At 40.2% G+C, this 27,045-nt stretch overlaps 1 protein-coding gene across 7 annotated transcripts in view; it reads left to right on the forward strand.

Moving 5' to 3' along the window:
* The window catches only part of diaph2 (diaphanous-related formin 2), a 424,876-nt gene that overhangs the window by 321,802 nt on the left and 76,029 nt on the right, over positions 1-27,045 (forward strand). For all 7 annotated transcript variants that reach the window (XM_053235486.1, XM_053235484.1, XM_053235480.1 and 4 more), the window contains one exon: positions 20,414-20,579. In XM_053235486.1, coding sequence (XP_053091461.1) covers positions 20,414-20,579 — 166 coding nt within the window. The remainder of the gene's footprint in view (positions 1-20,413; positions 20,580-27,045) is intronic.

A 27,045-nucleotide genomic window follows, 5' to 3' on the forward strand; every position in this document is an offset into this window, starting at 1 on the left:
CCCTGGCCAGGGGCACCGGTAACTTGGGCACCAGACCGAGCAGCGGCGGCCATTCGTGCGAATGATTCCCTACCTGGACCTCGATGGCGGGGACCTCCCTGACATTTCTGTGCATGCAGGAGACCAAGAGGCTCCTGCAAGCCTTGGCAGCACGGGGCAAAATTGATGGCCAGATGAGGGTGACTGTGCTCCCCGAGTTCAGGAGGGCTGGGACAAGCGTGCCATCTACCTCCACGGTGATGGTGGGAGCTTGCAGTGGGGAAGATGAGTGAAGGGTGCATCCGGCCAGCCACGGATTGTTATCCTGGTGGGGAAGTGGCGGAGACACTCCTGGGCCTCCACCATCTCTCTGGGGCTGTCAGGGGCTTGCATGCTGACTGCCTTGCATTCTTTGGGCAGCAGAGCCCTCAGCGACTTGTCTATTGCCACCCTTTTGACGAGGCGTGGCTCTCAGGTTGTAACTAGCACTTGGTGGTATGGAGCAGGGTGTCCATTTGAGGTAGTGGGGTAGCTCTATGTATGTAGGTCCAGTGATGAATCTCTGCCACCACATTGATGGAGGACAGGCCACAGTGTACCAGGATTTTCTCTTTCAGGACTTCATAGTCGGCTGCTTTCCCATCAAGAGTGCATAGTAGATGAACTGGGCCTCCCCAGAGAGAAATGGGGTGAGGATTTGGGCGCACTCCCTCTCTGGCCAGCCCTCATGTGTGGTGAAGAGGAGTGGGAGGAGCAGCCCTTGCCATTCCACACCCTCGTCGAGTACATCCAAGACATGCAGGAGTGGATCGACTGAGCGGCCACCATTGTCCAACAACATATGGTGGAAGCCCAGGTGGAACAACATCAGGTCTACAACTGGCCAGTGCAGTCCATAGACTTCCAGCCGGGTGACCGAGTGCTCCCCCTACTCCTAAGTGCTAATTGCAAATTCCTGGCCCACTGGCAAGGCCCATACACTGTCTTTGAATGGGTGGGCCCGCTGAGCTATCACCTACAGCAGTTCACAGAAACCCAGACTTTGACCAGCCGGTCACCTTCCACACTGACACATCCTAGACCGTGCTGGGTGCCGTGCTCTCGGAGAAGTTTGTCAGGGAGGAACACGTACCCCTTGCAGTATGTAAGCAGGAATCTGACCCCTGCCGAGCGATGGTACGCCGCCATTGAAGGCAAAGTCCTGGCCATAAAGTGGGCCATCAAGGAGCTCCATTGCTACCTTGCAAGCCGAGTTTCTGCAGCCCCTGCACTATAACCTCTACATGCTCCTTGCACGACTGCTGCCCGGCTGCTGAAGGGACAGTGCCACTTCAGCAGCTCTATTGTTGTGCATAGTGTGAGAGGCTGCGAGGCCAGGCAGCAAAACTATACATGGATAGCCTCCAATGATAGCAGCGGCGGCTCCTCACCCTCCTTGAGAAGACAGGACAGTATAAAAGGGTGCAGCAAACACATCAAGGTGAGCGAGTTTGATTTGCCTATGCATATTGACTCGTTTCTATCTCTCTCACGCAGAAACCGATGACAGCACCGAAGACCATGCCCTCTACCAGCGATGCGCCGAGAGTCTACACCCTGATGGCCGAAGGAACTCGTCTCAACGCCTCTCACCCCTGCTCACTGCACCCCAAGCCGCGACAACCACGATGCCTCTGCTTTCCTCATCCACTATCACTCTGCACTTCTTCAACCTTTACTGCACTTGCAAAATGTAACAGCATATTTTTTTCCACTACTCCTGCCTCCTGTGTGTCTGTGTTCAGCCTGCCACTGCCTTCAATTTTCTCGATTTTTGCTAAACCCCTTGAATAAAGCTGAAGGTCTACACTTCAATCACATATTGATTGCTTCATTTCAAATCAGTTGTGGTGGTGTCAGAGGCAAAATTACAAAAATTGTGTCACTGTCCAAATACTTATGGACCTGTATTTTATTTGAATGTTTCCATTATTTTGGCAGTAATCACTGTCACTCCAGTAGTTTCAGCCGTCAGTCAACTGCAGTCAGGTTTGTAGCTACATTCATGTTATATATTATCATCAGCACATACAAAGGTGTGCACAAAATGCAGATGACATAACCGCATTGAAATAACAGCATCTTTTTATTGATCTTCTAGGTCCTGTATGAAACAAAACAAGTGGTTAATTTGCTTACATACTCCACCTTCCCTTTATATTAGCATTCTAATTATAACCATATGACTTCATGGCTGTGTTGAAACTTCACCATATGTGTGTTGGAACTTCACCATATGTGTGATTTTCTTAGCATCTGTAATGTCTGGTGGTTTAGTGCTTGCTGGGCTATGTAGCTGCTTGTCCTCAGTTGGCAGACCTGCACAGACTAATCCCTGTTATTGAACCATCACTTGGGAAACAGAGATGTTGCAGCTGCCCATTTTATGTGTATAAATACCTATCTTTGTGTGTGCGTATCTGTGTATGTTTGTGTGTGTAAGCATGCACTTGTCATACAGACAGGGAGAGAGAATTGCCGAAAGGCAAACAAAAAAATGATAGTGGTGCACAGGGTGTTTTCCAGTGCAGTGATTAAAATGATGGAGGACTTTGGAGAGCTCCTTCATCTCAGAGTAAGGTGATAGGGACATGGCTTATAGCTACGGAATAAATATAAATAAAGAAATAAATAAGAAATAAATATTGAGTGACATTTTGGACACAATATGGCCAAATAATTTGTTTATTTTTTTGCCACAAATGGAAATAGATCCTGAAAAAGCCACACTCGTTAAAAGCCTGTCAGCTAGCTGGATAGCTAGCTCACAATGATTTGTACATTCCCATTAAATGTGCATCCAGTAAAAAAATTGGCTTCCCTTCTTCTTCTTTCATATTTTAAGTCAGAAGTCATATTAATGAAAAATGGATCATTTGCCATGTCTGCTGATGATCTCACTAACTCTACTGTAGTAATGGTTTCAGTGGGACTTTTGCTAGAATTGTAATTTTACATGGCAAACTCAGAGAAGCAGAGTGAAACAGTGAAACATCCCAGCGAGGTTATAATACATATAAGCATCCAATCAAAGTAGTGGACTGGAACTAACTGCGTGTGCATGCACGCGTGCATGTCTGTTTTTTTTCTTCTTAGTATTGTTTCTTAATAACATACACAGTCCGTACACAGTTACTCTTTTTTGTGTATCAAGATTGCTGTCTAATATACTCTTTTTCCTTCTATAAGCCTTGTCATGCACTTATTGTCTTACTGCAAACATGTCTGTCAGTGCAAACAACAGAGCCTTAAATTGGCAAGTTTATGAAAGCGTAATTTAAATTCATTGCTTTCTTTGCAAGGATAGCACCAAAAGTAAGGCATAATTGACAGACAGTTGAAATACATATTCAATTCATTAAAGCCAGAGTGCTAAATGTGCCATCCATTTACCTTCCATGACTATTAAAAGTGATTACAGGAAGAAACTTACATTTGCTTTCAAAGCTACAGTTTAGAGATTGGCTGTGATACATCTTGTACGTTTCAGAAAGTTAAAAGGGATGTGCGAAGGTCAAGAATTTTCTCTGTCTGATTCCCTCATTCATTTTGAATACATCATAAAATGGGTTAAAAACTCTTTGAAGGACCTCAAATGAGAGAGGGAAAGGGGGCGGGGTGAATTGGGGGCGTGAGAGAGAGGAGAGGGAGAGAGAAAGAGAGGTTCGCAGAGGAATATTTCATTCTGCTGTGCTGCCACAGGTTTAGCTGAAATTCTCTTGGGACTCCAAAAGCACTTTCATTCTCCAAAAACACTACATGAAACACTGCAGCAATTAATTAGCACAGGAATGCTGCTTTTCTAGTTGTTGATAAAAGAAACATTGGTAAGCACTAGTATTTGCATAAAAAAAATAATGAGATGAACAAACTCTCCAAACAGACTTCTTGTCCAGCATTATTGGATAATCTACCCCATCACTATTGTAAATGATTGTTCTTGAAGTAGTCTGCCTGTGAGTGACTAATTGAATTGTATTTGTTTACTTTGCCACAATAGAAAAATGAACTCACAAAAGACAAAATGGCCTAATACAGTATTTCAACACAAGAGCACTGTTCTTCCATAAAACACATAATCATCAATAGCTATTTATATGCATAAATCACATCCAAGAATGCTAGGTTAATTGGGGCCCAGATAGCAACAAAATCTGGGTGAGATCTATCTTACTTTAGACCCTTCTGGTTTAATTCTGGCACAGTTTTTTTCACAGTCTTGTGTGAAACAGCATTAGGATGAGCTCTGGCATGAGTTTGGAGCTTAAGGGCCATTCGAGGGGAGTGGGCCGTGGTGGTATGTGGGCCTAAATTCAACCAGATAAGGCCCACAACCAATTTTGCTTCACCGGAGAAGTATTAAATCCAGAGGTGTGGAGTAACGAAGTACAATTACAAAGTACAAAGTCTGGTTTTTAAGTATTTGTGCTTTATTTGAGCCTTTCACCTAAACTACACTTGATGAAGTGAAGAAAAATATCTACTTTCTACTCCCTACATTTCTACTCTTTCTACTCTACTCAAGGCAGTTTGTATTGTGACACCTAACTATTAGCTTTCAGCTAGTTTGTATCATCAGCACATTTGAGAGATTAGGATTAAAGCTGCAGTTAGTTAGCCGTAGCTAAAGTTTTCCCACATTCCTTGCTTTCTTGGTGAAAGGGTCAATAATTTACCATCAGTATCTGAAATCAGTGTGTGATTTGTCTACTTATACAAAAGATTATATCTGCCAGCAGATCTACTTTTTTAAAGTAGCAACATAGCTTTCATAGTCTGGCTAAAACCTTCTTACTTTCCTTTTCAATATGGATATAATTTTTCTTGAAAATAGTTCATCAAACCTTCTTTGTTGAAGTACTCTTAGTGGAGAGACTTAGATTTAGATTATTTTATGTTTTGTCCATCACAGTAAGGACTTGGGATAGTCTTGCTTGGGCATGCATATGACGTTTTCAGTTAAACACATAATGAGCATTATCCATTAAGCCTTTTCCTCAATATACAGCACTTGTTGTTCTCCCATTATAAATGACATAGCATGGATGAAAGAGTTGCCTTATTGTCAGTCCAGTCTGCTATCTTTTTTTTTCTGTGTATAGTGCTATAGTGGCAATGGTGCAGATAGTCTAACTCCATTCTCCTTAGCATCCTGGTGGCAATGCTGAGGAGAAAAAAAAAATAGAATTGTCATGTAAACACCCAGTTATGCTGTAATGCTTCTGTTTTCTTCTCTCCTCCACTAACATTAAGAAACATAAAGAGGGAATAGGAAGAGAACAGAAAAAAGTTGCATGACAGTTAATGATTCTGTCATCTGAAGCACAGCTGCTGGAGTTCTAAATTTAGATGCTCTGATTTGTTCGATTTATCTTTGTTAATATACCCCAGGTGTAATATAAGCTATATCCATGATAATAATTTACTTTATATATTATATTTACTTTTAAAATACATGACATACTTTTAAATACTTTTATTTGCTTTGTTTTACAAATGACTTTCTAAATAAATTTTGTACCTGTTAAACTGCCTCTTCTTTTAAGGCCAGAATTCAGACAAAATAAGACATTTGCCTGGATTACCTTCGTAGAAGAAATCCAGTGTGAGAAACTCTTTTCAGATTTGAAGTTGATATATAAATGAAACAGAGGCAATTATGAAAGTAAGCCAGTTAAAATTTTCATGTTTTGATCAGTGCCAGTTAATCACCTACTGTTGCTAATACCCTTAGTTGTACAAATGAATGTTACTTGAGTTACTTGAGTGCACAAGATGACCTGTGCCAAATGTAAATGGGGTTTTATGAAAACTGTGTTGACTTTCATTAGGATTCCCGCAGCACATCTCTTTCTATCCCACCTGCAGAAGGTGATTGCTTCCATTTAAATGAGTGCAGCCACTCAGATCTCATACTGGTGATATCTGGGACAGATTATTTACACATTGCTTACCCTGTTTATACAATAGATTGTATAATTGTAGTTGATGCTGCAGCCGGTGCATATAATCAGTTATCCTTTTTTTTTCATATAGAATGGATCAATTGCTCTTAGGCTGCAGACATAGGGTTCAAGTTTCATATCTGGTCTTTTTGGACTATCATTTTCAACATTTGGAATCGGTCAAACACTCACTGAGATATGCACTTGGTAAATAGATGTCAGAGCTCTATTCTAGAGGTTGAAAATGGTACTTTTGAAGTGTCTGTTCAGTGGGCAGGCATCAGACTTGCAAGTAAGTGCTGTATATATATATATATATATATATATATATATATATATATATATATATATATACGAATTTCTGTGATATTCTTCCTAGCCCTATAGCCCCATTCATCATAGTGTTGCTGACACATTGCATGGCTGACCAGCTACTGCATCAGAAGGATTTTGGTGGTTTATGACACTCACAGTCCTACCTGAGGGTAACTTGAGATGATCGACTGACACCAGAATACACAACTGTAGAAAGTTTCTGAAAAATCTGCCTTTCATCTTCAGTAATTTTACTTTTGAGGAAAAAATGTTTGTTAAATAAAATAATTTTTTTTTGTATCAAAATAGTGTGAACATACACAAAAAATTGGATCTGTCGCACTGATGCCCGTAGACATCAGGAGATTTTGTTTATGCTTGACAAGGATTAATTTATTTGCTTTTACTGTTATTCTCTACTGTGTGAGTGGGTGTTAGGGTTCTGAGTAGAGCTACATTCAGTAGCTGCATTGATTTTCTAAAAGGTTGTGCAGTGGGGGAGGTAGGAAGCCTGTCAAGGCAGTCTCACACTCTAGGCATTACAAAAGCCAAGATAATTGGGCATTTCAGATGTCCACTTGCTGAAAAAAATGTTAAGGTACTAAAACAAGAGAACAGTTTCTACAGGCAGTTACATTTCTATCATTCTTTATTGTTAACAAAAGACATTTTTCCGCATATTAAAAAAAAAAAAGTATTTGTGTGTTTATGAAACATCAATAAAACAACCAAGTCCCTGCAATCATTTACGTTAAAGCTATAAACAGTCAATCCCTCACCAGCATTTACCTCCCTCTCTTTTTACTCACTTGAAGGCCCGTTATCCACATTGACTCCACAGCTGGTCAATTATTACACATTTATCACTATTTAAAAAAAACTTTTAAGCAATGTAGAATGATGCCTTCCAAAACAATCGAAAATCAGAAATTCACCATGGTGTCTGTAGTAACACACTTGATATTTCCACTTGTTCTTCCCTGGACAGCTCCTGAGAAGGTACCATGGTTTGAATTTAGATATCAACACCCACTGTGATGGAAGGGTAATTCGGGGAGGATGGAGCAGCAGTGAAAGATGGGATGGACAAATGCATCCCATGATAGATGATAGATGGTTCTACATGAATATGGTGGATGTTTAAAAAGAAGAGGGGGAGTGGGAAAGAGGGAGGGAGGGAGGGAGGAAAGGAGGGAGGAAAGGAGTACATAGGCCAGGTTAGTAAAAGTTGGAGGGAATCTGAGGGGTATGCAAGATTTTTACAAGCTGGACCACAAACATGCAAATCTTGGGGCAATTCATCAACTGTTAGGCATCTTCCACTCTATGGGAGATGGCTTCTCAGGGTTAATCTGGGTCTGTCTGGACTAAAGATGTCTTTTGTCTTACCTTCTCCTCCCCTCATATCTCCAATAAACACAACCAAACAGGCAAACATTAACTTTTACCAGTCTCAGCCAGGCTGCATAGGCATCAGATTTAAAAGCATTGATGCATGCATATAAAGTCAAAAACAAACCAAAGCCCTCCCAACCTAAAGCACATCACACCCCACTCTGAACCCATCATTCCTCAAGACACAGGGACAACATGCATAAAAACTCTTCTCTGTCCTGGCACCCAGGCACTGAAATTAACTTCCCCTGGGTGTCCAAGCTGATTCAATGCCTGTCTTCAAACAAAGACTAAATACCTACCTCTTTACGAAGCACTTAAACACTATTAAAAAATATCCCGTTTTGTGTGTTTTCTTTTAATTCTGTATTAACCTCCCCAAATAGGGTTTTAGCTCAATGGTATTTTTAGTCTCTGACCTAGTGAGCTAGAATGAGGATATATTTTTGATTGAGATGACAAAGCATTTATGTAAGTTGTTCTGGATAAGGGTGTGCTAAATGTTAAGTGGATCCTATCTACTTGGAAACATTCACACTGCAGAATACGGCTGAATGCTTTCGTTTATATCAGTCTGGTTGTATACTGATAAACTGTTTATATGAGAGTGTAGATGAAACTGTAGCATGAGAAATATGCCACACAAGTCACATGGAGTTTAACATGTGTCTGTTAAGTCGCAAACATATTTTCCTTTCAAAATTCCTACAACTATCGCTAAAACTAATGATTCACAAATCCACTTTGCTTCAGGATATACGTTTCATTCTCTGTAAATTAGCTTTGCTTCAATATCAGTGCTCCTGACTAGAGACCTTATATCCCTATAAAACTGTTCAGCCTCACTGGAGAAACTTGGGGGTAACATTTGATTGCCAGATAATTATCATTTAATTATTTATATCCTTATATTAATTTGCTAAATATAGTCACTGCCTCTTCTCAACTCCAGTGAAGATGGTTTCATTATTCCAGTATGTTCTCTATCTCTCGAAATGGAATCCAAACTATTGTTTACGATATTTGTCTGACCCTAGAGGCATGTCTGCAGTTGATCTAATAAGAGGTAGCTTCGACATATAAAATATGTGCCATTGTAAACAAACTTCTGAGTGCCTGATATGCTTTGTTTATAAGATGCACAACACCTCAGGGACCAAGCTTTTATATTATTTATTTACCTAATTGAGCTATTACTCAAGTCGCATTGTGTGCATCATTGATGGAAGGGAGAAAATTGGCAGGGACCTGATAAATACATATATGTTTTCAGAATCCCAAATCCATCTCTGTAAAGTAAAACTCTGAAAACTGACCTGTCAAGAATACAGGCTGCAACTGAAGTGAAAGCTAATTATGTATGGTATTCCATGTCAAAACTACTTTTAAATATAATGCATTTTTGTCATATGGCTGACAATAGTTTGTTGCCAATTTTACTATTTATTATTGACACAAGCATGTTAATGTTATTTTCTAAATGCAATACATTGTCATGTTATTTTAGCTTAAATAAATTAAGCTTTACATTCGTGAACATCTTTAAGTATTTGGACAGTGACACAATGTTTGTAATTTTGCCTCTGTACACCACTACAATGGATTTAAAATGAAGCAATCAAGATGTGATTTTAGTGTAGACTTGCATTTAATTGCTTTAATTCGAGGGGTCTAACAAAAATATTGCATTAACCGTTTAGGAATTATAGACATTTTTTACGTAGATGCCCATCCCATAACACTATGCCCTTCCTTTCCTTCTCCATTACTTTTTTTTTAAATAAAGATATTTTCTAGTAAAGTCTGATCTGGCCTTTCTATACTTGAGTGTTACCAGTGGTTTGCATCTTGAGGTAAACTGTCTGTAATTACATTCATGAAGGCATCTCTTGATTGTAGACTTAGAGAATGATACCCCTCCTCGAGAGTGTTCTTGACTTAGCTAGATATTGTGAAGCGGTTTTTCTTCACCAACTAAAGAATTTGGCCATCATTAACTTTAGTTGTCTTCCGTGGTCTTCCAGGCCTTTGGTGTTACTGAGTACAGTGTATTCAGTGTATTCCTTCTTTTTAAGAATGTACCAAATTGTTAATGTGGCCACTCTTAAAGTTTCTGCTATCTCTCTGATAGGTCTGTTTTTTCAGCCAAATGATGGCCTCCTTCACTTGCACTGAAACCTCTTTGGATCGCATGAACAGCTACCACATGCAAATTCAACACTTGGAACACTGGAATCAACTCCAGACCTTTTATTTCCTAAATTTGTCATGAGATAATGAGGTAACAGGCCATGAAACTGCTTATCAGTCAGCTGTCCAATTACTTTTGAGCCTGTGAAAATGGAGGGACTATGTAAAAAATGGGTGTAATTCCTAAACAGTTAATGAAATATTTTTGTTAAACCCCTTCAATTAAAGCTGAAAATCTATACTTCAGCCACATATTTATTGCTTCAGTTTAAGTGTTGTACAGAGGATTTGAGCCAGTGCTAGTCCAGGCCTGGAATATTGATAATTCCATTGAATGAAGCTGTTGTATGCCACAGCATTGTGCTGTTTCCAGGAAATCAGTACTCCCCAGAACTTACACACATCTCAAAATGACACCATTACTTTTTCTTTCAGACAGCTAACATAATTTCTGACTGACTAGCTGGAAGATCAAATTATCAAATTAACTTATCAAGATTAATTAATCTTTTAAAAGTGTTGGGATTGTTTTACTTAAATAAATCTGAGAGCAGGTTCTTAATTAAAATAATAACCACAAATTTAAAATTTGTTTAAATATTTATATGTTCCAAAAAAGAATGCATAGCCTCTATTGACATAAAATGTTTTATCTTTTTGTGGCAGACTTTAAAGCCAGCTCAGTAGAGACCTTGGTGGGGAAATCTTACTGGCCTTGCATACAAGTATGATCAAGAGGGATATATTAACCAACCATCCTGACAACCACGGTGTCAAATCCTCCTCAAACTTAATCAGGTTTAAAATGGTTAAATAATTGCTTTTGCCATCAAAACAATGTCTGTAAACTGAATAGGCAAGCTGATAAATCTTTCACGAAGTTCTTATTCTAGCTTTATTTCACATGCTTCCTTTTAGCTGCTATGCTTCTCCCTATAGCACTTGCATAGCATTATAGCACAGCATAGCATTATAGCTCTGGATAAGGGCGTCTGCCAAATGCCATAAATGTAAATGTAAATGTAAATAAATATGTATTGTGGATCTGTTTATATATGACCTATATGCTATATGGTATGCATTATTTTTTTGTGCATTACTATTCATCCATCACATCCGTCACATCATCATATTAATTGCAACATTGTTGATAGCTTGGAAATTGATAGGCAATTTATTAATGCAGCTCATAAATTAATAGGCTGTTAGTACAAATAAAATAGTGTGGGTGTGATTCGCCTATGTTGTGATGTGCCACTGATATCAGATGAACAGACAGCACAAACACAAGAGATGACCTTTAGTGAAGCATCCTCAGGCAAACTCCAGCACTGTTCAGACTGTAAAGATCCGACACTTCATCCTTCTTTCTCTCACCGGAGAGATTCCACCACGTCCTTAAAATCAGTGATTTTCTGAGACATGCTTTCTTTAAGATTACAGCAATTTAAATCAGAAAACCTACCAAAGTATAGTAAAATTTATTAAATTGTTCAATATATTTCATTTTCATTGGTCCCAAAAGTATGATATTCTGTTCTCAGTCTTATGGAGATGCTTGCTTGTAGATTTTCTCATTGGGTTTCTGCTCTCTTGCAGCAGACTACTGAGGAGAGAGTGAAGAGCACTTATGTCCCAAATGCATAGATATTTTATCAGCAAGAATGTAGGATAAATTGACAGCACAATTGACTATGAATCTGGGCCCATATTCACAAAGCTTCCTAAGCCTATAAGTTGCTCCTAGTGACGAAATTCTAAGAAAATTATGACATTTTCTTAGAATTTCCCCTTAAATTTAGGACTAAATCTTAGTAAAGATAAAAATGATTCATGAAACATCTTAGCCTTAAAAACAGCTCCTAAGGTAAAAATTGTTAAGAGTGGAGAGGAGGACTTTTAAGAGGCTTAAGAGTTTCTATAGCAGAGGACAAAATGGCGGAAAGAAGAAATATTCTCCAAACACTGAGCGATCATGAGTTAATTAAATGCTACAGATTGGATCGTGATGGGATAATGTTTGTGGTCGAACATATTAGAGATGCGCTCACATCTCCCACCCAGTGTAGTAATGCCATAATGCCAGAAATGAAAGTGATTACAACACTGAGGTATTTGGCAACTGGAAAAATGCAAAAGTGCAATAGTGATGACTTATGTCTGTCACAACCTTCCATCAGCAGAGTGATCGCACAAACTATTGAAGCGCTTTCACAGTCTCATATAGTGACACAGTTCATTTCATTTCCAATGGATGTTCACACCATCCAAAAGTGCAACTTAAATAGACTGTCCTGCAGTCATGTAAATTGGTAAAAGGTGAGCCATTTTGCTCTCATCAATCTGAAATGGATTACAAGTAATAAAATCAGTATGGTAAATAAATGTAAGAACTTAAATATAGTAACTACTGTGTGGAAATTGGTTGCTTCAAAAGTAGACACATTTTCAACATTTGGTTGTTTTAATTAACTTTATAGTTAATATAGTTTTTATGATATTTAGCCTATAACAGAAATTTTGCGTAAAGTAGCATGTATTCATGATCATACAATTTCTTAATACAAACATTTTATGATTTCACTGTCCATTCTATTATCATATATTCTATTTTCACAAAGAGCACATTTTAAGACCTTTACAGATAGTTTTTTATCAACCAATCACAGTCCTTGAATTGCTGCTTCATCCCTAGCAACCACACCTCCTCACTAAGATAAAGGTTTTTGCACTTTCCTTACTCAGAGTTGCTCTGAGAAGTTTCCTAAATTGCTTTTAGTCTAGGACTCCCAGCTAGGACTTTTTAGGCTAAGATAGGAGCTCTCTGAGAGAATTCTAAGAAGCTTTGTGAATACAGGCCCTGGTTTCTAATTTTTGAAAAGGATAGGAGGTGTGAATTGTGGGCAGGGCTTACTAAGATATATTGAAGGTGTATCTAGCTCAATATTCAGTGTGCTTTAAGTTCTATCCTGAATTTATTCTTTACTGGTAATGTAGGTTTCTGACTTTGTGTACTATCTACTTGACTCAGTTGGATCTAGATTCTCACCACTAGAATTGTTGTATTATTGAATTGTTGTATTGTTGAATTGTATATTGTTGATTCTGTTGTGGTGCTTGGAAGTGTCTGTTAGTCTATGCTAATTAGTTCTCTCAGATGACTAAACAAGAGTAGTTTCAGTCTTCCTTAAGGTGTCAGTTGTGGGTAGGGCTTACTAAGATATATTGAAGGTATTCCGAAACATAGTTTGCAACAGTTAGACACACTAATTTAGGAAGTGTCAACTTTAATGGTATATATTCTTGTTTAGTTAAGTGCTACACGTTCCCTCCCAATTTTTATTTTCACTAACCCAACTCCTGACTAAGCTGCAGACATGTGCCTCAAACCAATCTCTGTTGTTGCCTCTCACAGACCCAGAAGCTTTCATGCACAAGCCAGAGGCCGCACTACCAGTAACCTCATCTACCCTCCTCTGTTGTCTCAGTCTCAAACAGTGGTGGTAGGTGGGCTCTGGAACTGCCAGTCTGCTGTAAAGAAAGCTGATTTCATCTCAGCTTTAGCTTCCCATTACTCTCTTGGCAGGGGTGGTGGTACAGGTTTGCTGTTGTCTCAGAGATGGTGCTTCACACCGCTCTCCCTGTCTCATCTCAACATCTCATCCTTTGAATTCCATGTAGTTACAGTTATCTCTCCAGTCACCCTTCTCATCGTTGTCATCTACTGACCTCCTGGTCCCCTCGGGGCCTTCCTTGAAGAAATGGACATGCTCCTCAGTCTTTTCTCTACTCACACCCCTCTTACTGTCTTTGGAGACTTCAGCCTCCCCGCTGACAAGCTCCAGTCCTCTTGCCTTCTCCCTCTTCTCCATTCCTTTTCCTTAACTTTCAACAGCTGTCCTCCTACACATAAAGGAGGTAACACCCTGGACCTCGTCTTCAGCTGCCCCTTTCCTACTACAGACATCTATGCTACCCCTCTCCACATCTCTGACCATCTCTTGGTATCCTTCACCATCACCCTCCCTATCCTGCCTAAAACCACCAGCCATCTATACTTCTCTCCCACTCAAAAAAACCTCCACTCTATCTCCCCTTCCTCCTTAGCTTCCTGCACTCTATCATCCCTTCCTGTCCCTGACTCCTTTTCCTCCCTACCATTGGAGCTAGCCACTGACACTTTCCTCCTGCCTTTCGTCATCCTTGGACCTCCTCTGTCCTCTATCCTCTAAACCTTGGCTATCAGATGTGTTACACAGTAATCGGAGAGAATTAAGAACAGCAGAGAGGAAATGGAAGAAATTGCAACTCGACACAGATCTTGTCTCCTACCGTGCTCTCCTGTCCAAATTTTCATCTGAAGTGACTTCTGCTAAGACTGCCTTCTACAAAGAAAAGCTGGAATCCTCTGCACAAGATCCTTGCAAGCTCCACAACATCTTTTCTTCACTACTCAACCCTCTGGCTCCTCCTGCTCCATCCTTCCTGACTGCTGAATACTTTGCCACTTTTTATGATGAGAAGATTGGAAAAATCTGCCAGACATTCACTTCTACTCGTACTCCTACACTACACACTGTGGATTCTCCTTCTCATTCGCTGACACAGTGTTCTAAACTAACAACAGAAGAGATCCTGCAAATCATCTTATCCTGCAATCCTACCACCTGCCCATTGGATCCAATCCCTTCCACAATGCCCCAAACCATCTCTCAAGACCTCCTCCCCTTCATCACCACTATCATCAATGGCTCCATAACATCTGGTCATGTACCAACCTCATTCAAGAGAGCAAGGGTTATTCCCATCCTGAAGAAACCCACTCTGGATCCCTCTGACATCAGCAACTACCGACTGGTATCATTTCTCTCTTTTCTTTCTAAAACCCTTGAACGAACCGTCTACAATCAGCTGTCTTACTATCTCTCACAGAACAACCTCCAAGTCCCAATGAGTCTGGCTTCAAACCAGCACACTCCACAGAGACTGTCCTTTTGGCCGTCACTGAGAAGCTACATGCTGCTAGATCAGCCAAACTGTCTTCGGTCCTCATCCTCCTTGACCTTTCAGCAGCGTTTGACCCAGTGAACCACAAGACTCTCTTGTCCACCCTCATGAGCCTAGGAATTCGTGGTGCAGCATGGCAATGGTTTGCTTCCTACCTGGATGGTCGGTCATATCAGGTGACATGGAGGGGATCCACATCTGCTCCTCGCAGACTCTCCACTGGTGTTCCACAAGGCTCAGTACTTGGTCCTCTCCTGTTCTCCCTCTATACTCAATCTCTTGGTGTGGTCATATGCTCACATGGGTTTTCATACCACTGCTATGCAGGTGACACTCAACTCATCCTCTCCTTCCCTCCCTCAGACACTCATGTTTCTGCTCGGATATCAGCATGTCTGGCAGACATCTCATCCTGGATGACAGCTCATCAGCTGAAACTTAATCCCACCAAAACTGAACTGCTGTTCATACCAGGTGATTCATCCCCATCTCAGGATCTTGCAATCTCCCTAGACAATTCTCTGATTTCGCCTTCGGTTACTGCACGCAACCTTGGGGTAACCATGGACAATCAACTGTCCTTCTCCTCTCACATTGCTAATCTGACACGCTCATGTCGATTTCTCCTTTATAACATCAGAAGAATTCATCCATTTCTTTCCACACAGGCCACACAGGTGCTTGTTCAGTCCCTTGTCATTTCAAGACTAGACTACTGCAACTCACTCCTGGCAGGTCTGCCTCTGAGCACCATTCGTCCTCTGCAACTGATCCAGAATGCAGCTGCACGATTGGTTTTCAATATTCCTAAATTTTCCCACACCACCCCATTGCTGCGCTCCCTCCACTGGCTTCCTGGAGCTGCCTGCATCAGATTTAAAACACTGATGCTTGCCTACAAAGCCAAAAACGGACCAGCACCCACTTATCTCAAAGCACTTATCACACCTCGAGCGGCACCACGCTCCCTCTGATCCTGTAGCACTGCTCGACTGGTCCCACCATCTCTCAGGGTACAAGGAAGGCATGCATCGAGACTCTTCTCTGTTCTGGCACCAAGGTGGTGGAGTGAACTTCCCCTAGATGTCCGAACTGAGTCACTGGCAGTCTTCAAACGACGTCTAAAGACTTTCCTCTTCATAAAGTACTTAAGTTAGCACTTTCCCCAAAAAAAAAAAAAAAACTCCCCAACAGAGTTTTGGACTGATGGTATTCCTAGTTTGTGACCTAGTGAGCCAATATCAGAATGTATTTTTGATAGACTTCAAAGCACTATTATAAGTCGCTCTGGATAAGGGCATCTGCCAAAAGCCATAAATGTAAATGTAAATAGGAGCACATCTCAGCGTTGATGTAATAGAGCTTGCGATAGCAAGGGGTCACCACCTCTCGTCTGAGGGAAGGAGGAAAAAATATAATTACCACTTTGGCATTATGATCGACACATCACACTAGAGATTGGACTGTGGGCCTAACTTTTATTAGCCTGTGTACGGGGGTGAAATGGCAGCTCCAGCTGTGTCATAGGGATAATGTGGAATATGGTGTGCTGATTGTGACTGCATGTGACACTGCACAGATGAACTGCAGGAAGCACTCACTCCCAGCTGTCAGTTTCACTGGCTGATGAGGGAAGTTGAGAATCATCTGATGAGAGCTAAAATGCCTCTCTTTCACTTTCATTTAATTGTTGAAAGAATGCCTTTATTGTCACATATACATTACAGTGAAATTCTTCTCTTTGCATACCCCTGCTTGCTAGGAAGCTGGGGTTAGAACACAGTATCAGCCATGATACAATGCCTCTGGCACATAGAGGATTAAGGGCCTTGCTTAAGGGCCCAGTAGTAACAGCTTAGCAGTGCTGGAGCTTGAACCCTGACCTTTTGATCAGTAACCCAGAGCCTTAACCACTGAGCCACCTCTTCCTCTTGTTGTTGAATTGTGTGTGTTTTGTGTGCAGATTTTAAAAATCTGTGCGTGTGTGTGCGCTCAAGTTGATGGAGATTAATGTGTGATCTCTTTAGAGGAAAAGGAAAGCACTAAAGAACTGCATAGTATGGATCATATTCCTCTTACTTAACTGTTATACCAGGTTATACCAGGCTTATGTACTTTTTACTTCAGTGCTTATTCATTTTTTTTCTAAACCAGACCATCAATGTATTTTTTATTCACTCCAAAAAAAAACTAGTAATTGGAACCTGAATTCTTTAGCCCCTGTCAATTTGACTTCTGCAACCGCATTTGCCCATGCTTCTATTTCTTGCCATAATTCCACCTATCGCCTTTATAATTTGTGTTCAAATCAGCACATGCTGGACTTAAATTTCAGTCAATAATGGACCATTAATCAGTAGATTACTCTTGGAAATTTCACCATTTTCATAATGAGGTCTGAGGGAAAGTTTATGATTTGCTCAGCGGCTGATTGCTTATGCAGCTACACAGTGTGGCATAATTACCCTTGGAAAAGTCATGCGAGACAGTGTCTGAAAATCACAACTATGCTGACAGCTTTGAAGGAGCTGACAGGAAAAAGATAGTGCAGGAAGCAAGCGTGGTGGAAAGTCTGTAAAGAATGGTATGCTGTTTAATCTCTGACTAAGGTGTTAATTACTTTGGATTCCATCCAAAACCATGTGTTCTACAGTGCCATGACATTAAATTAGTACAGTTTTATTTTTTTTCTATGATATGAACCAAAATGTTTTTTTTTTCTTTTCAGGTGCTTAGATCCATGCCTTTATTATTCTCATTTGTATTACCATGAATGGGCAAGTGTTGTTTGTATCTTCTTAGCAGGTTCATGTCACACAATAGAACAGTTAGGTAGAAAAAAGAGTTGCCAGGTAGAACTATAACATACAGTACAGTCATGGTATATTGTATTTTTAAACTGTATTTACATGACTACATGCTTCAGTTTTACAGTACAAAATCGTAACAAATCATTCCAATCCACATAAGAACAAACCCATGATGTAAATTGCACACTATAAAAATCTGCTAAAATTCAACAATCAAATTAACAATAAGGAACCAGTAAAATGAACAATAAAACCAACAGTGACAGAAAGAGTGGGTCACTGGTCTGAATTCCACAGAAAAAACACAAGAAAAAAGCTACATGGGTTTTCTATATTCCTGTTATTAAAATACCAAGATATCTGGCAAACATTAGCTACCTAGCGAGACTAATATTACATAGCATTACCTAACTTTACCTCCAATTTTATATTATTGCACCCTGTTTCATTAAAATAACCAATGCTTCTTTTTATGAAAACTTAGGGTGACAACGTGATGGAACAAATAAAAAAAATTCAGTCAGATGTGGTTTGATTGCTGCTTCAGAATCATGCTTTGGTGCCTAGATTTACAGTAACATTAAAAGTATAGTATGTTTTACTGTGTTATTACAATACACACAGCATGGTTACAGTGGCTACAGTAAACTTCTCTGATGCAGTGGAATCTGCCAGCACTAGTATTGAGCGTATTACAATACCACGAAAGCAACCATATAGAGCTGTAAAACAGCTGAAGTATCATACAGGTTTGAACACAGTGTTTTACTACAGAAATTATTGAACACAGTGTTTTACTACAGAAATTACAGAAATTTACTGACCTCCAAAGGATAAATGGAAAAATGCAAAAGCAGCAACATAAAGTGTGTGTTCCCTTCAAAGCACTAAAACACAAGAAAGATTAGCTTCCAGGAAACCTCAGCTTCCAGAAAAGAACAGATTACATTGCTGTCATAAACAATGACCTTTGAAACTCCCCTGTGCCCAGGTTTGGCCAGCTACACCGAACTAGCAGATCTTATCAGTGCTGATTAGGCTTCATCCATGTGCTCTCTGGTCTGTCTCTATCTGACTCTCTCTCAGGCAATCTCTGACTTAGCTTTATGCCAGCACATGCCATCTCTCCAACCACATGCTCTTTTGCAGGCTATTAGGGCACCTCCTAGCCTCCGCTGCTCTAGGTGCAGGAGCAAGGTCCTGACTACAACACTATTAAGTTTTCAGGCCAGTGATTGGGTGACCTCCCAGTCTGGCAATCAGTTGCTGGTCTGGGTGTGTAGTTTTGCCAGCAGGTTTGGCAGTGTGGCAAGAGGATAAAGCTGATGCTCACTGAAGGCAACCTCACATCCAACCTCTAGAAAAGAGATCAACATTACTGATAGTGGGGTAGATTTATTAACGAGGCTTTTTGGCCTCACCTAGGGGATCCTATTAAATCCTGTAAAATTAAATCCTATAAAACAGGTGGCAGTGATCCAAATCCCATTCAAGAAAAGAGATTTCTTTGTTGTGGCTGGTTTGAAAGTTAAGAATGTGTTTTTTGGTTCAAGTGTTGAGGATTTTGTAGCAGTTCTGAAATAAGTGTAAGCAAAGGCTTTGTTTATAAAATTTCTTGATTAAAATCACATCCACAAAAAAGACTACATGGACTCCCTTTTAACTGATCAACACATTGCTGTTGATGTTAATTATTTGCAAAGTATGGGCTTAAAAACTAAAAAATATAAGAAGTGTTTGTGGGGGGCGTGTGGGGGCATGTGTTTGGGGGGGGGGGGCAGGGGGTTGGGGTTGGGATGACCTTGGGGCAGTCAGGGCAGTGTGGGTTGGTGTCAGGGAGGGTGACTCGAAACAGATTCTTCCCCCATGTTTTTGTGGTATAATGTATAATGAAACTTCAGAATTAGCCTAAATTAGGTACTAGTTATCATGGATTCCTGGAGGAATGAAAAGCTTTATGTACAGATCAATGTACATTTCTTATACTGTTAATAATGTATAGAATGCATGTTGGGTTAGTGAGCAAAATCATATTGATAGGCAGTTTAAAAAATACAGTTTATTATATAGTAAAATAGGACCGTATTCAGAGTTGATTTGAACGTATTGAGGATTTAATACTGAAATTGCTCACACTGGTATTCAGAACTCAGACATAACTACGGACTTAAGCACTGTTAAATTATGTGAGAGGTGTTTATGTAAAACAGATGCCTCAGTTCCATGATTCTGAACTTGAACTTAATCCAAATTTTCTTGTGTGAGGAGCAGTATATTGTCCAACATCACTGTCTGACAGATTGATTTAACACAATATGTCACACTGAAATTCATGTTTTGGGTTAAATTACAGGCCATGCACACAGACTGGTCCTACTTTTGTAGAAAGGTTACAAAAAAAACCAAAAACAAACAAACAAACAAAAAAAAAACCCCAAATGACTACTTTACCTATCAGTGTTTGAGTATATGAGAAACTATTAGTACATGATGCCACTGACTTCAAAGAGAGCCCAAGGTCTTGAGGGTGCTGTATTACTTTGATTTGATTCTTTGCATATTAGGAGCTCCAGATATGTTCTGATGACCTCTCTGTAGGATAATGAAAGGACTCTGAAGCATTGCTGTAGTTTTCTGATGTGCATATACCATTAGTCATCTGTGTAACCACTGAGTTGTCCTTGTTCTGTGGATCCTGTTGCTGTCTATTTTTCATTAACTGACTTTTCCTTACGGTTTCTCCAAATATTCACGAGAACAGTACGAAAAGCTCTCCACCATGCACAAGAACATGCAGAAGCTCTATGAGAGCCTGGGAAGCTACTTTGCCTTTGACCCACACTCCATTAGCATTGAGGACTTTTTTGGGGACCTGGCTAACTTCCGCACTCGCTTCATGGTGAGTTCTTTTTAATTTTGTACTTGAAGGTTAAATTAGGTTTCTTTCTTGCTCTCCTAACTTCTGTTTCTCTCTCTCTCTCTCTCTCTCTCTCTCTCTCTCTGGTTGTTCTATCGTAAAGAGCAGGTATAAAGATGATGCTCTCATATATGCATTGTATTTCTCATGAAGGTACAGATTAATACAGCGCTATGAGAGAAGGTAATTTGTATCATTTTGAATCAAACAGTATCTTTCCTCTTGCAGTTCCACTAATTTACAAGTGTTTATTCCCAATAGGCATAACTCAACATCTCAACATAACTCAACTCAACATAGCAACATCTTTACCTGCATTAGCCTGTCATAAGAGTATCTAATGAATTAACTTTGATAAGGACTACTCTTGATGAGGAGGACATACATCCATGGATTGATCACCCTTAATTTCATTGAGCTTCACCTGTCACACATACATTGACACATCTCATCATCATCGTCAGCATCATACTTTGCTTTGGCATCTTTGGCCAAGACTGCTGATCCAGGCAAATGGATATTATCATTCTTTGACAAGGAAATTATTTAAATATGAAATTATCATAAATTATCATAAATATGAAATTAAGAAATTTCATATTTATGATCAACACCTGACTGAATTCCACAGTTTTTTTTGTTTTTTTTTTAAATTCTCCTAGCATATTCATGGTGCATTGTTTTCGGTTATTTAATCAAGAATTTAGATATGATGACCGACATTGGTGAGTCAGTCATCATATCTATCCTTCCAGTTGACACAAAATGAGTGTACTTGCACACACACACACACACACACACACACACACACACTTTGTAGTCATATAATAAAGTTCAACGTTCCTTCAGACTATCCTTTATATTTGCTGACATATTTGAAGTGCTAAGATAGGTTGAAGGTGAGAGAATTCTGCTCCACTATGTAATCCTCACTAGAGGCTAAGAATGAACACTATATTACTATATTAATGACTTATCAAAGAGACACAGATGGATGATAAACCAGCATACTCTTGTTAATTGAGTGTGCCACTGATTGGCCCAGTAAAGGCACAGAGAGGTAAAGGATGCTGATGCCAGTTAACACTGAACTGCAACTGTGAAGTAGTTTTAGCTGTTACACAGCTGATATAGATCCAAGAGTTTCAATCAGCTATAAAGTTGCACGTAAAGGTGCATGCCTACTTGCAAAGTGTTTGTATGATACTTATGGGTAATCAGTATAAACACAAATATTGCACGGCCTTGTAATATTTTTAAGTGAATTGGGTTGTAAATATAGCTGGCCCAATAATGTTCCTATCTTTCTTGTTTCATAGACAGTTGTACATTTAATTTTCTTTATAAAAATGAAACAAACTGCTGCACCAGTAGTGCAGAGGGAAGATGCATGTGATATGGATTGGGTGGACTGGTATATGAATGTCTCTGATGTATTTGCTGATCTGCATTTTAGGTACATTTTTATTAATTATATAACTATCATCTTAGAGTATTAGTGCTATGCTATCAAAACTTTGTATAAATAAAAACAACTTTAGCCATTTGAAATACATTATGACAAACTAAAATGATTACAAGTAGGTACCCAGTTGCAGTATTCATACATTTTTGAGACAAATAGCCAAGAGAAGAAGGATAGTACAGCACTGGGTACAGCCCACGCAGCCAGACTGTTCTGTAATTCTATTTGGTACCAGACAAGGAAACAAGTGGACTGCAAAGCCACGTCAACAGCATTCACAGCAGTGCAGTGGGAAGCCCTACATGAAATGTTGCAAAGTGAGGCAGGCAGAAAAGACTGTCAGTTATCTGCTGCTTATAAATGTATTTCTGTTGCAGACTTACAGTAGAAAAGAGCAAAAACAGAGATTGTTACACAGCTTACTGATCTCAAATTTTTTAAATATTTTTGTTATTTGAAATTGATTATAAAATACATGAAAACTGATGCCAAAATATGAAGACATACATTCAACTGGAACTATTGGAGAATAGGCAAAATGATTCTATATATTTTTTTAATAATTTGAGGAAATGCTTTAAACTCTAAAACCTTTATTTTCATTAATTCAATCAATTAACCAATCAATCAATCAATCAATGAGGGAAAGTTACTCATATTCAGGGTCAACTTATATACATGCTTAAACTGAGTTACTGGAGGCCCATTCATTTTATGCATTTTATGTAGTTGATGCCAAATTTTCTTGAGTAAAGTTGTCTGAAATGGGATTAGACCACTGTATTTAAACACAATTACTTGCCTTTCTTTGCTGTCAAATGCGATACAGTGTAACATAAAAGCAAAAGACAATTTTAAAAATGAAAATTAAAAAAGATTAATACGATAATATAAGAATGATGGAAGGCATTAAAAATAAAAATCTAATAGGAGTCTAGTATATTGATAATATCAAGTCAAGTGGCTTTTTATTGTCATTCCTCTATATAGTTAATATACATTGGAACAAAATGTCGTTCCTCCAGGACCAGGGTGCGACATGTTGCACTACACATACATAAAGTGCAAAAGTGGAAATACGAGTGTGAGACAGTAAGTACACAGAACAAAATACACTGAGCAATAAATACACAGAAGAGTGAATACACAGTACAATAGGTACACAGTGCATTGACAACAGTACAGTGTTGTGTGGGAAAGCTATTGCAGTGATTGGCTGTAAACTACTGAATAGTGTAGCAGCAATAGATGTAGCAGCAGTGTTAACAGTGAATCACAGCGATACTAGCATGCAGAAGTGGGTGGATAGCGATTTCCTCCGAGTGTGTTTCTCCGTCCCCTGACATTGTACTAGCAGCAGTTTGACAGATAGCCAGCAGATAGCCAATTCCCACCCTCCAGTTAGTTTGCCCTCCCTGGTTTGTAGTTGTCGTGTGATGAGCCCTAACTGGAGGATGAGAACTGGCCATGACTAAATTAGGAAGAAAATCAAGGAAAATTTAAAAAAAAGAAAAAACAAAACACCTCTGTTGCTCCACTGTGTTCTCACAGCATGCTGCTATATAGGCTTGCATCTACATAATATGGCCAAAGGTTTGTGGACACCTGACCATCACCCTTTCCCCAAACTTGTGCAACAGATTTTCTAAAGTGCCTAGAATGTCAATGCCGCTAAATATGAATTGTAACGTTGACTGTACACCAAGCCTTCTCACCCGACATCAGTGCCCAAACTCACTAATGCTCTTATGGCTGAATGTACAGAACTGCTCCAAATAATAGTGGAAAGCTTTCCCATAATAGTGGAGGTTGTTACAGTGGCAAAGTGGGGACTAATTTTGGAAGGGGATACTCGACAAGCACATATGGGTGTGATGGTCAGGTGTGTCCACATATATTTGGCCATATAGTGTATATGCATCAGAAATGGCTCCACACTCTACAGTATTGACTAGCCCACTAAATCTAGCTATCTAAAACAAAGTGTAGAGAACAAAACTATAACATCTGGTTACTTTCTATGTTCATTCATTCATACGTCTTTATGGGCTGCTTTATCCAGTAATACACTCCTAGATGGGATGCCAGTCCATACTTTTGAACACTCATTCACACCTAGCCTCAATTTAGCATAGCCAGTCCTGCTGCCAGCATGTTTTTGGGAACTGGGAGGAAACGTCTATAATAATAAGGAAACCCATACTAACAAACTTTGCATAAACAGTAACCTGTGCTCAGGTTTGAATGGGGTACATTGAAGTTCTGATGGGGCAATGGTACCACCTGCACCTGCCTGTCAAACACATTAGGCATGAGCCAGATAGTGTTAGCATGCTAGCTAAAAAACAGAACGATATTCTGTGTGTTACACACTCCAGAAGAGACTCCCCAGGTGACTCAGTGTCACCCGAAATAACAGAGCTTGAAATATAAAAATACAGATAAGCTTACCATCACCAAACCGTTAATTACTAACCAGCTATCATGAGTTCTCTAATTCAACAACTGGTTAACAGTACAAACTTCACAGGAATGGCTGACTTCTGGTTGGATGATCATCTATCATTCAATAGCTTCCCACCAAATTAGAGAACAAATAAATGTCTTACCATTTCAGCAAGAAGCTAAAACTTCCTCAGTCCTCAATCCTTTTTCCTCTTATAACATTGGAATCTTTCACTCTGTCACTCCCATTTGCTTTGCTCTCTCACATTCTCTCTCAGCTGATTGGCATACTATGTAGACAGACTTTTTTGTGCCTAAAGTTTGGGTTCTTTGATGTCTGATGTGTACTCAGTCGCCACCAATTCTGACCCGACACGCCTGACACAGCGCTGACTGAGTTACTATTACAGGATTGTTGAGGCGACTCACCGCAGCTCAGGAACATCAGATTATAAAGTATTTGTGTTTTTGTGTGTGTGTTTTTTTTTTTTAAAAAACACTGTTCTTTTAAAATACACTGTAATTATTTAAAAGAGCCTCTGTTGCTCTTGTTATAAGAATGATGTTTGGAAACAGATTATTGTAAAATAAAACTATATAACATCACTGTATGTTTAAGCTCAAATTATCACTATTTTTTTTCCATCACCTGTGGTCCCTACCAGGGCATAGGCCGCTAATGAGATCTCTGCAGGAATTTCAGTCCTGGGCCAGTCGTTCCAGTTGTCCCCAGGTGAGGCCCATTCTCTTGATGTCTGCCTCCAGGGTGTGAGGCCAGGTGTTCCTTGGTCGGCCTCCTTTCCTATTACCCTGTGGGGTCCAGGTGAGGATTTCCTTACTGTGATGGATGTAGGGTTGTGGAGGGTGTGGCCAATCCACCTCCAGTGCCTTTGGAGAATCTCTACCTCTACCTCGAAGGATCCTTCTGAGGCAGATATTGATGAAGGTTTGGATTCTTTTCATGGTTACGATGGTGGTTCTCCATGTTTCAGCTCCATAGAGTAGCACAGGCTTTACAGTGGTATTGAAGATCCTGATCTTGATGTCATTGGTCAGGTTTGTGGCATCCCAGGTGTACCTCAGCTGGTGGAAAACTGACCTTGCTTTGCCTATTGATATGTCAGTATCTGTTCCTGACTGCTTGTTGCCTGCTTGTCGAAGTGAAGCTCTCCACCTCCTCTAACGCTTCACCTGTATGATGGGGGCTGTATTGGCTGTTTTTACTTTTAAGACCTTTGTCTTCCCTCTGTGGATGTTAAGGCCCTGCTGAGTTGTCTGCAACAGTGCACATTTTTTCCTGCATCTGTTGCTGGGTGTGGGAGAGCAGGGCAAGGTTGTTGGCAAAGTCAAGGTCATCCAACTGTGTCCAGAGGGTCCACTGGATACCGTTTCAATTCTGAGCTTTGGATGTCTTCATAACCCAGTCAATGGCCAGCAGGAATAAAAGAGGTGACAGCAAGCATCCTTGCCTAACTCCGGTCTGTACTTTTAAGGTGCTGGTCGTTTGTCCACCCTGGATCACTCTGCAGGTCATCCCTTCATAAGTGTTCCTGATGATTTTGGTGATCTTCTCTGGCACCCCATCTCAGCAGCTTCCAGAGGGTCTGACTGTCCACACTGTCAAATGCCTTCTCATAGTCAATGAAATTGACAAAGAGGGGTGAGTTCCACTCCAGCAACTGCTCCAGGATAATGCCAGCTTGCTGATCTCAAAGCTGGGGGTCAACCATATCTCTCATCCTGTTAAGGAGGACTCAGTTGAAAACTCAGTTCAAAACTCAGTTGGAGCAGGCTGAGGTCACCTTTTTTCAGGACCTTGATGAGGTAGCCCTCCTTCCACTCTGCTTGGACACAGTCTTCTTCCCAGATTTTGCAAAAGAGGGGGTAGAGCATCTCCACGGTCATCTCATCATCAGCCTTTAGAGCCTATGCTGGAATGTTGTCAGGTCCTGTAGCCTTTCTAATCCTCAGCTGCTTGACTGCCTTGTGGATCTCCGCATTTGTGGGAGGGCTGCAGTCAATCGGGAGGTGGCTAATGGCTTGGATGGATGTCTGGTGGGTCCCTTGGAGCTTGTCTATTCAGCAGCTCTTCAAAATACTCCACCCATCTGCTCTTTTGTCATGCCTTGTCAGGTATTGTCTTTCCCTCTTTGTCCCTCACTGGCCTCTCTGGCATGCTGTATTTTCCAGAAACTTCTTGAAGGTGGTGTACAGGTCTCTGATGTTCCCATGCTGCACTGTTTCCTCTGCTTCTGCTGCCAGTGCCTCCAGATAGTTTCTCTTGTCTGCCCTGATGTTCCTCCTGACGCACCTGTTTGCTTCCACATACTCTCCCTGGGCCTTTAATTTTCCTGCTCATGTATTGCTGTTGTTAACTGATGCCTTCTTCCTCTTCCTGTCCTCTATCATCTTTCCAGTCTCTTCCAGGTTCCACTCCTTATGGTTGTACTTCTTGTGGCCCAGAACTTCTTTACATGTTGCTGTTATGGCCTCCTTTAATTTTTGCCACATGTTGTCAGCAGGCCTTTCTTGCAACCC

The sequence above is a fragment of the Pangasianodon hypophthalmus genome, chromosome 7, assembly GCF_027358585.1.
Source record: "Pangasianodon hypophthalmus isolate fPanHyp1 chromosome 7, fPanHyp1.pri, whole genome shotgun sequence".
In the NCBI taxonomy this organism is placed as follows: domain Eukaryota; kingdom Metazoa; phylum Chordata; class Actinopteri; order Siluriformes; family Pangasiidae; genus Pangasianodon; species Pangasianodon hypophthalmus.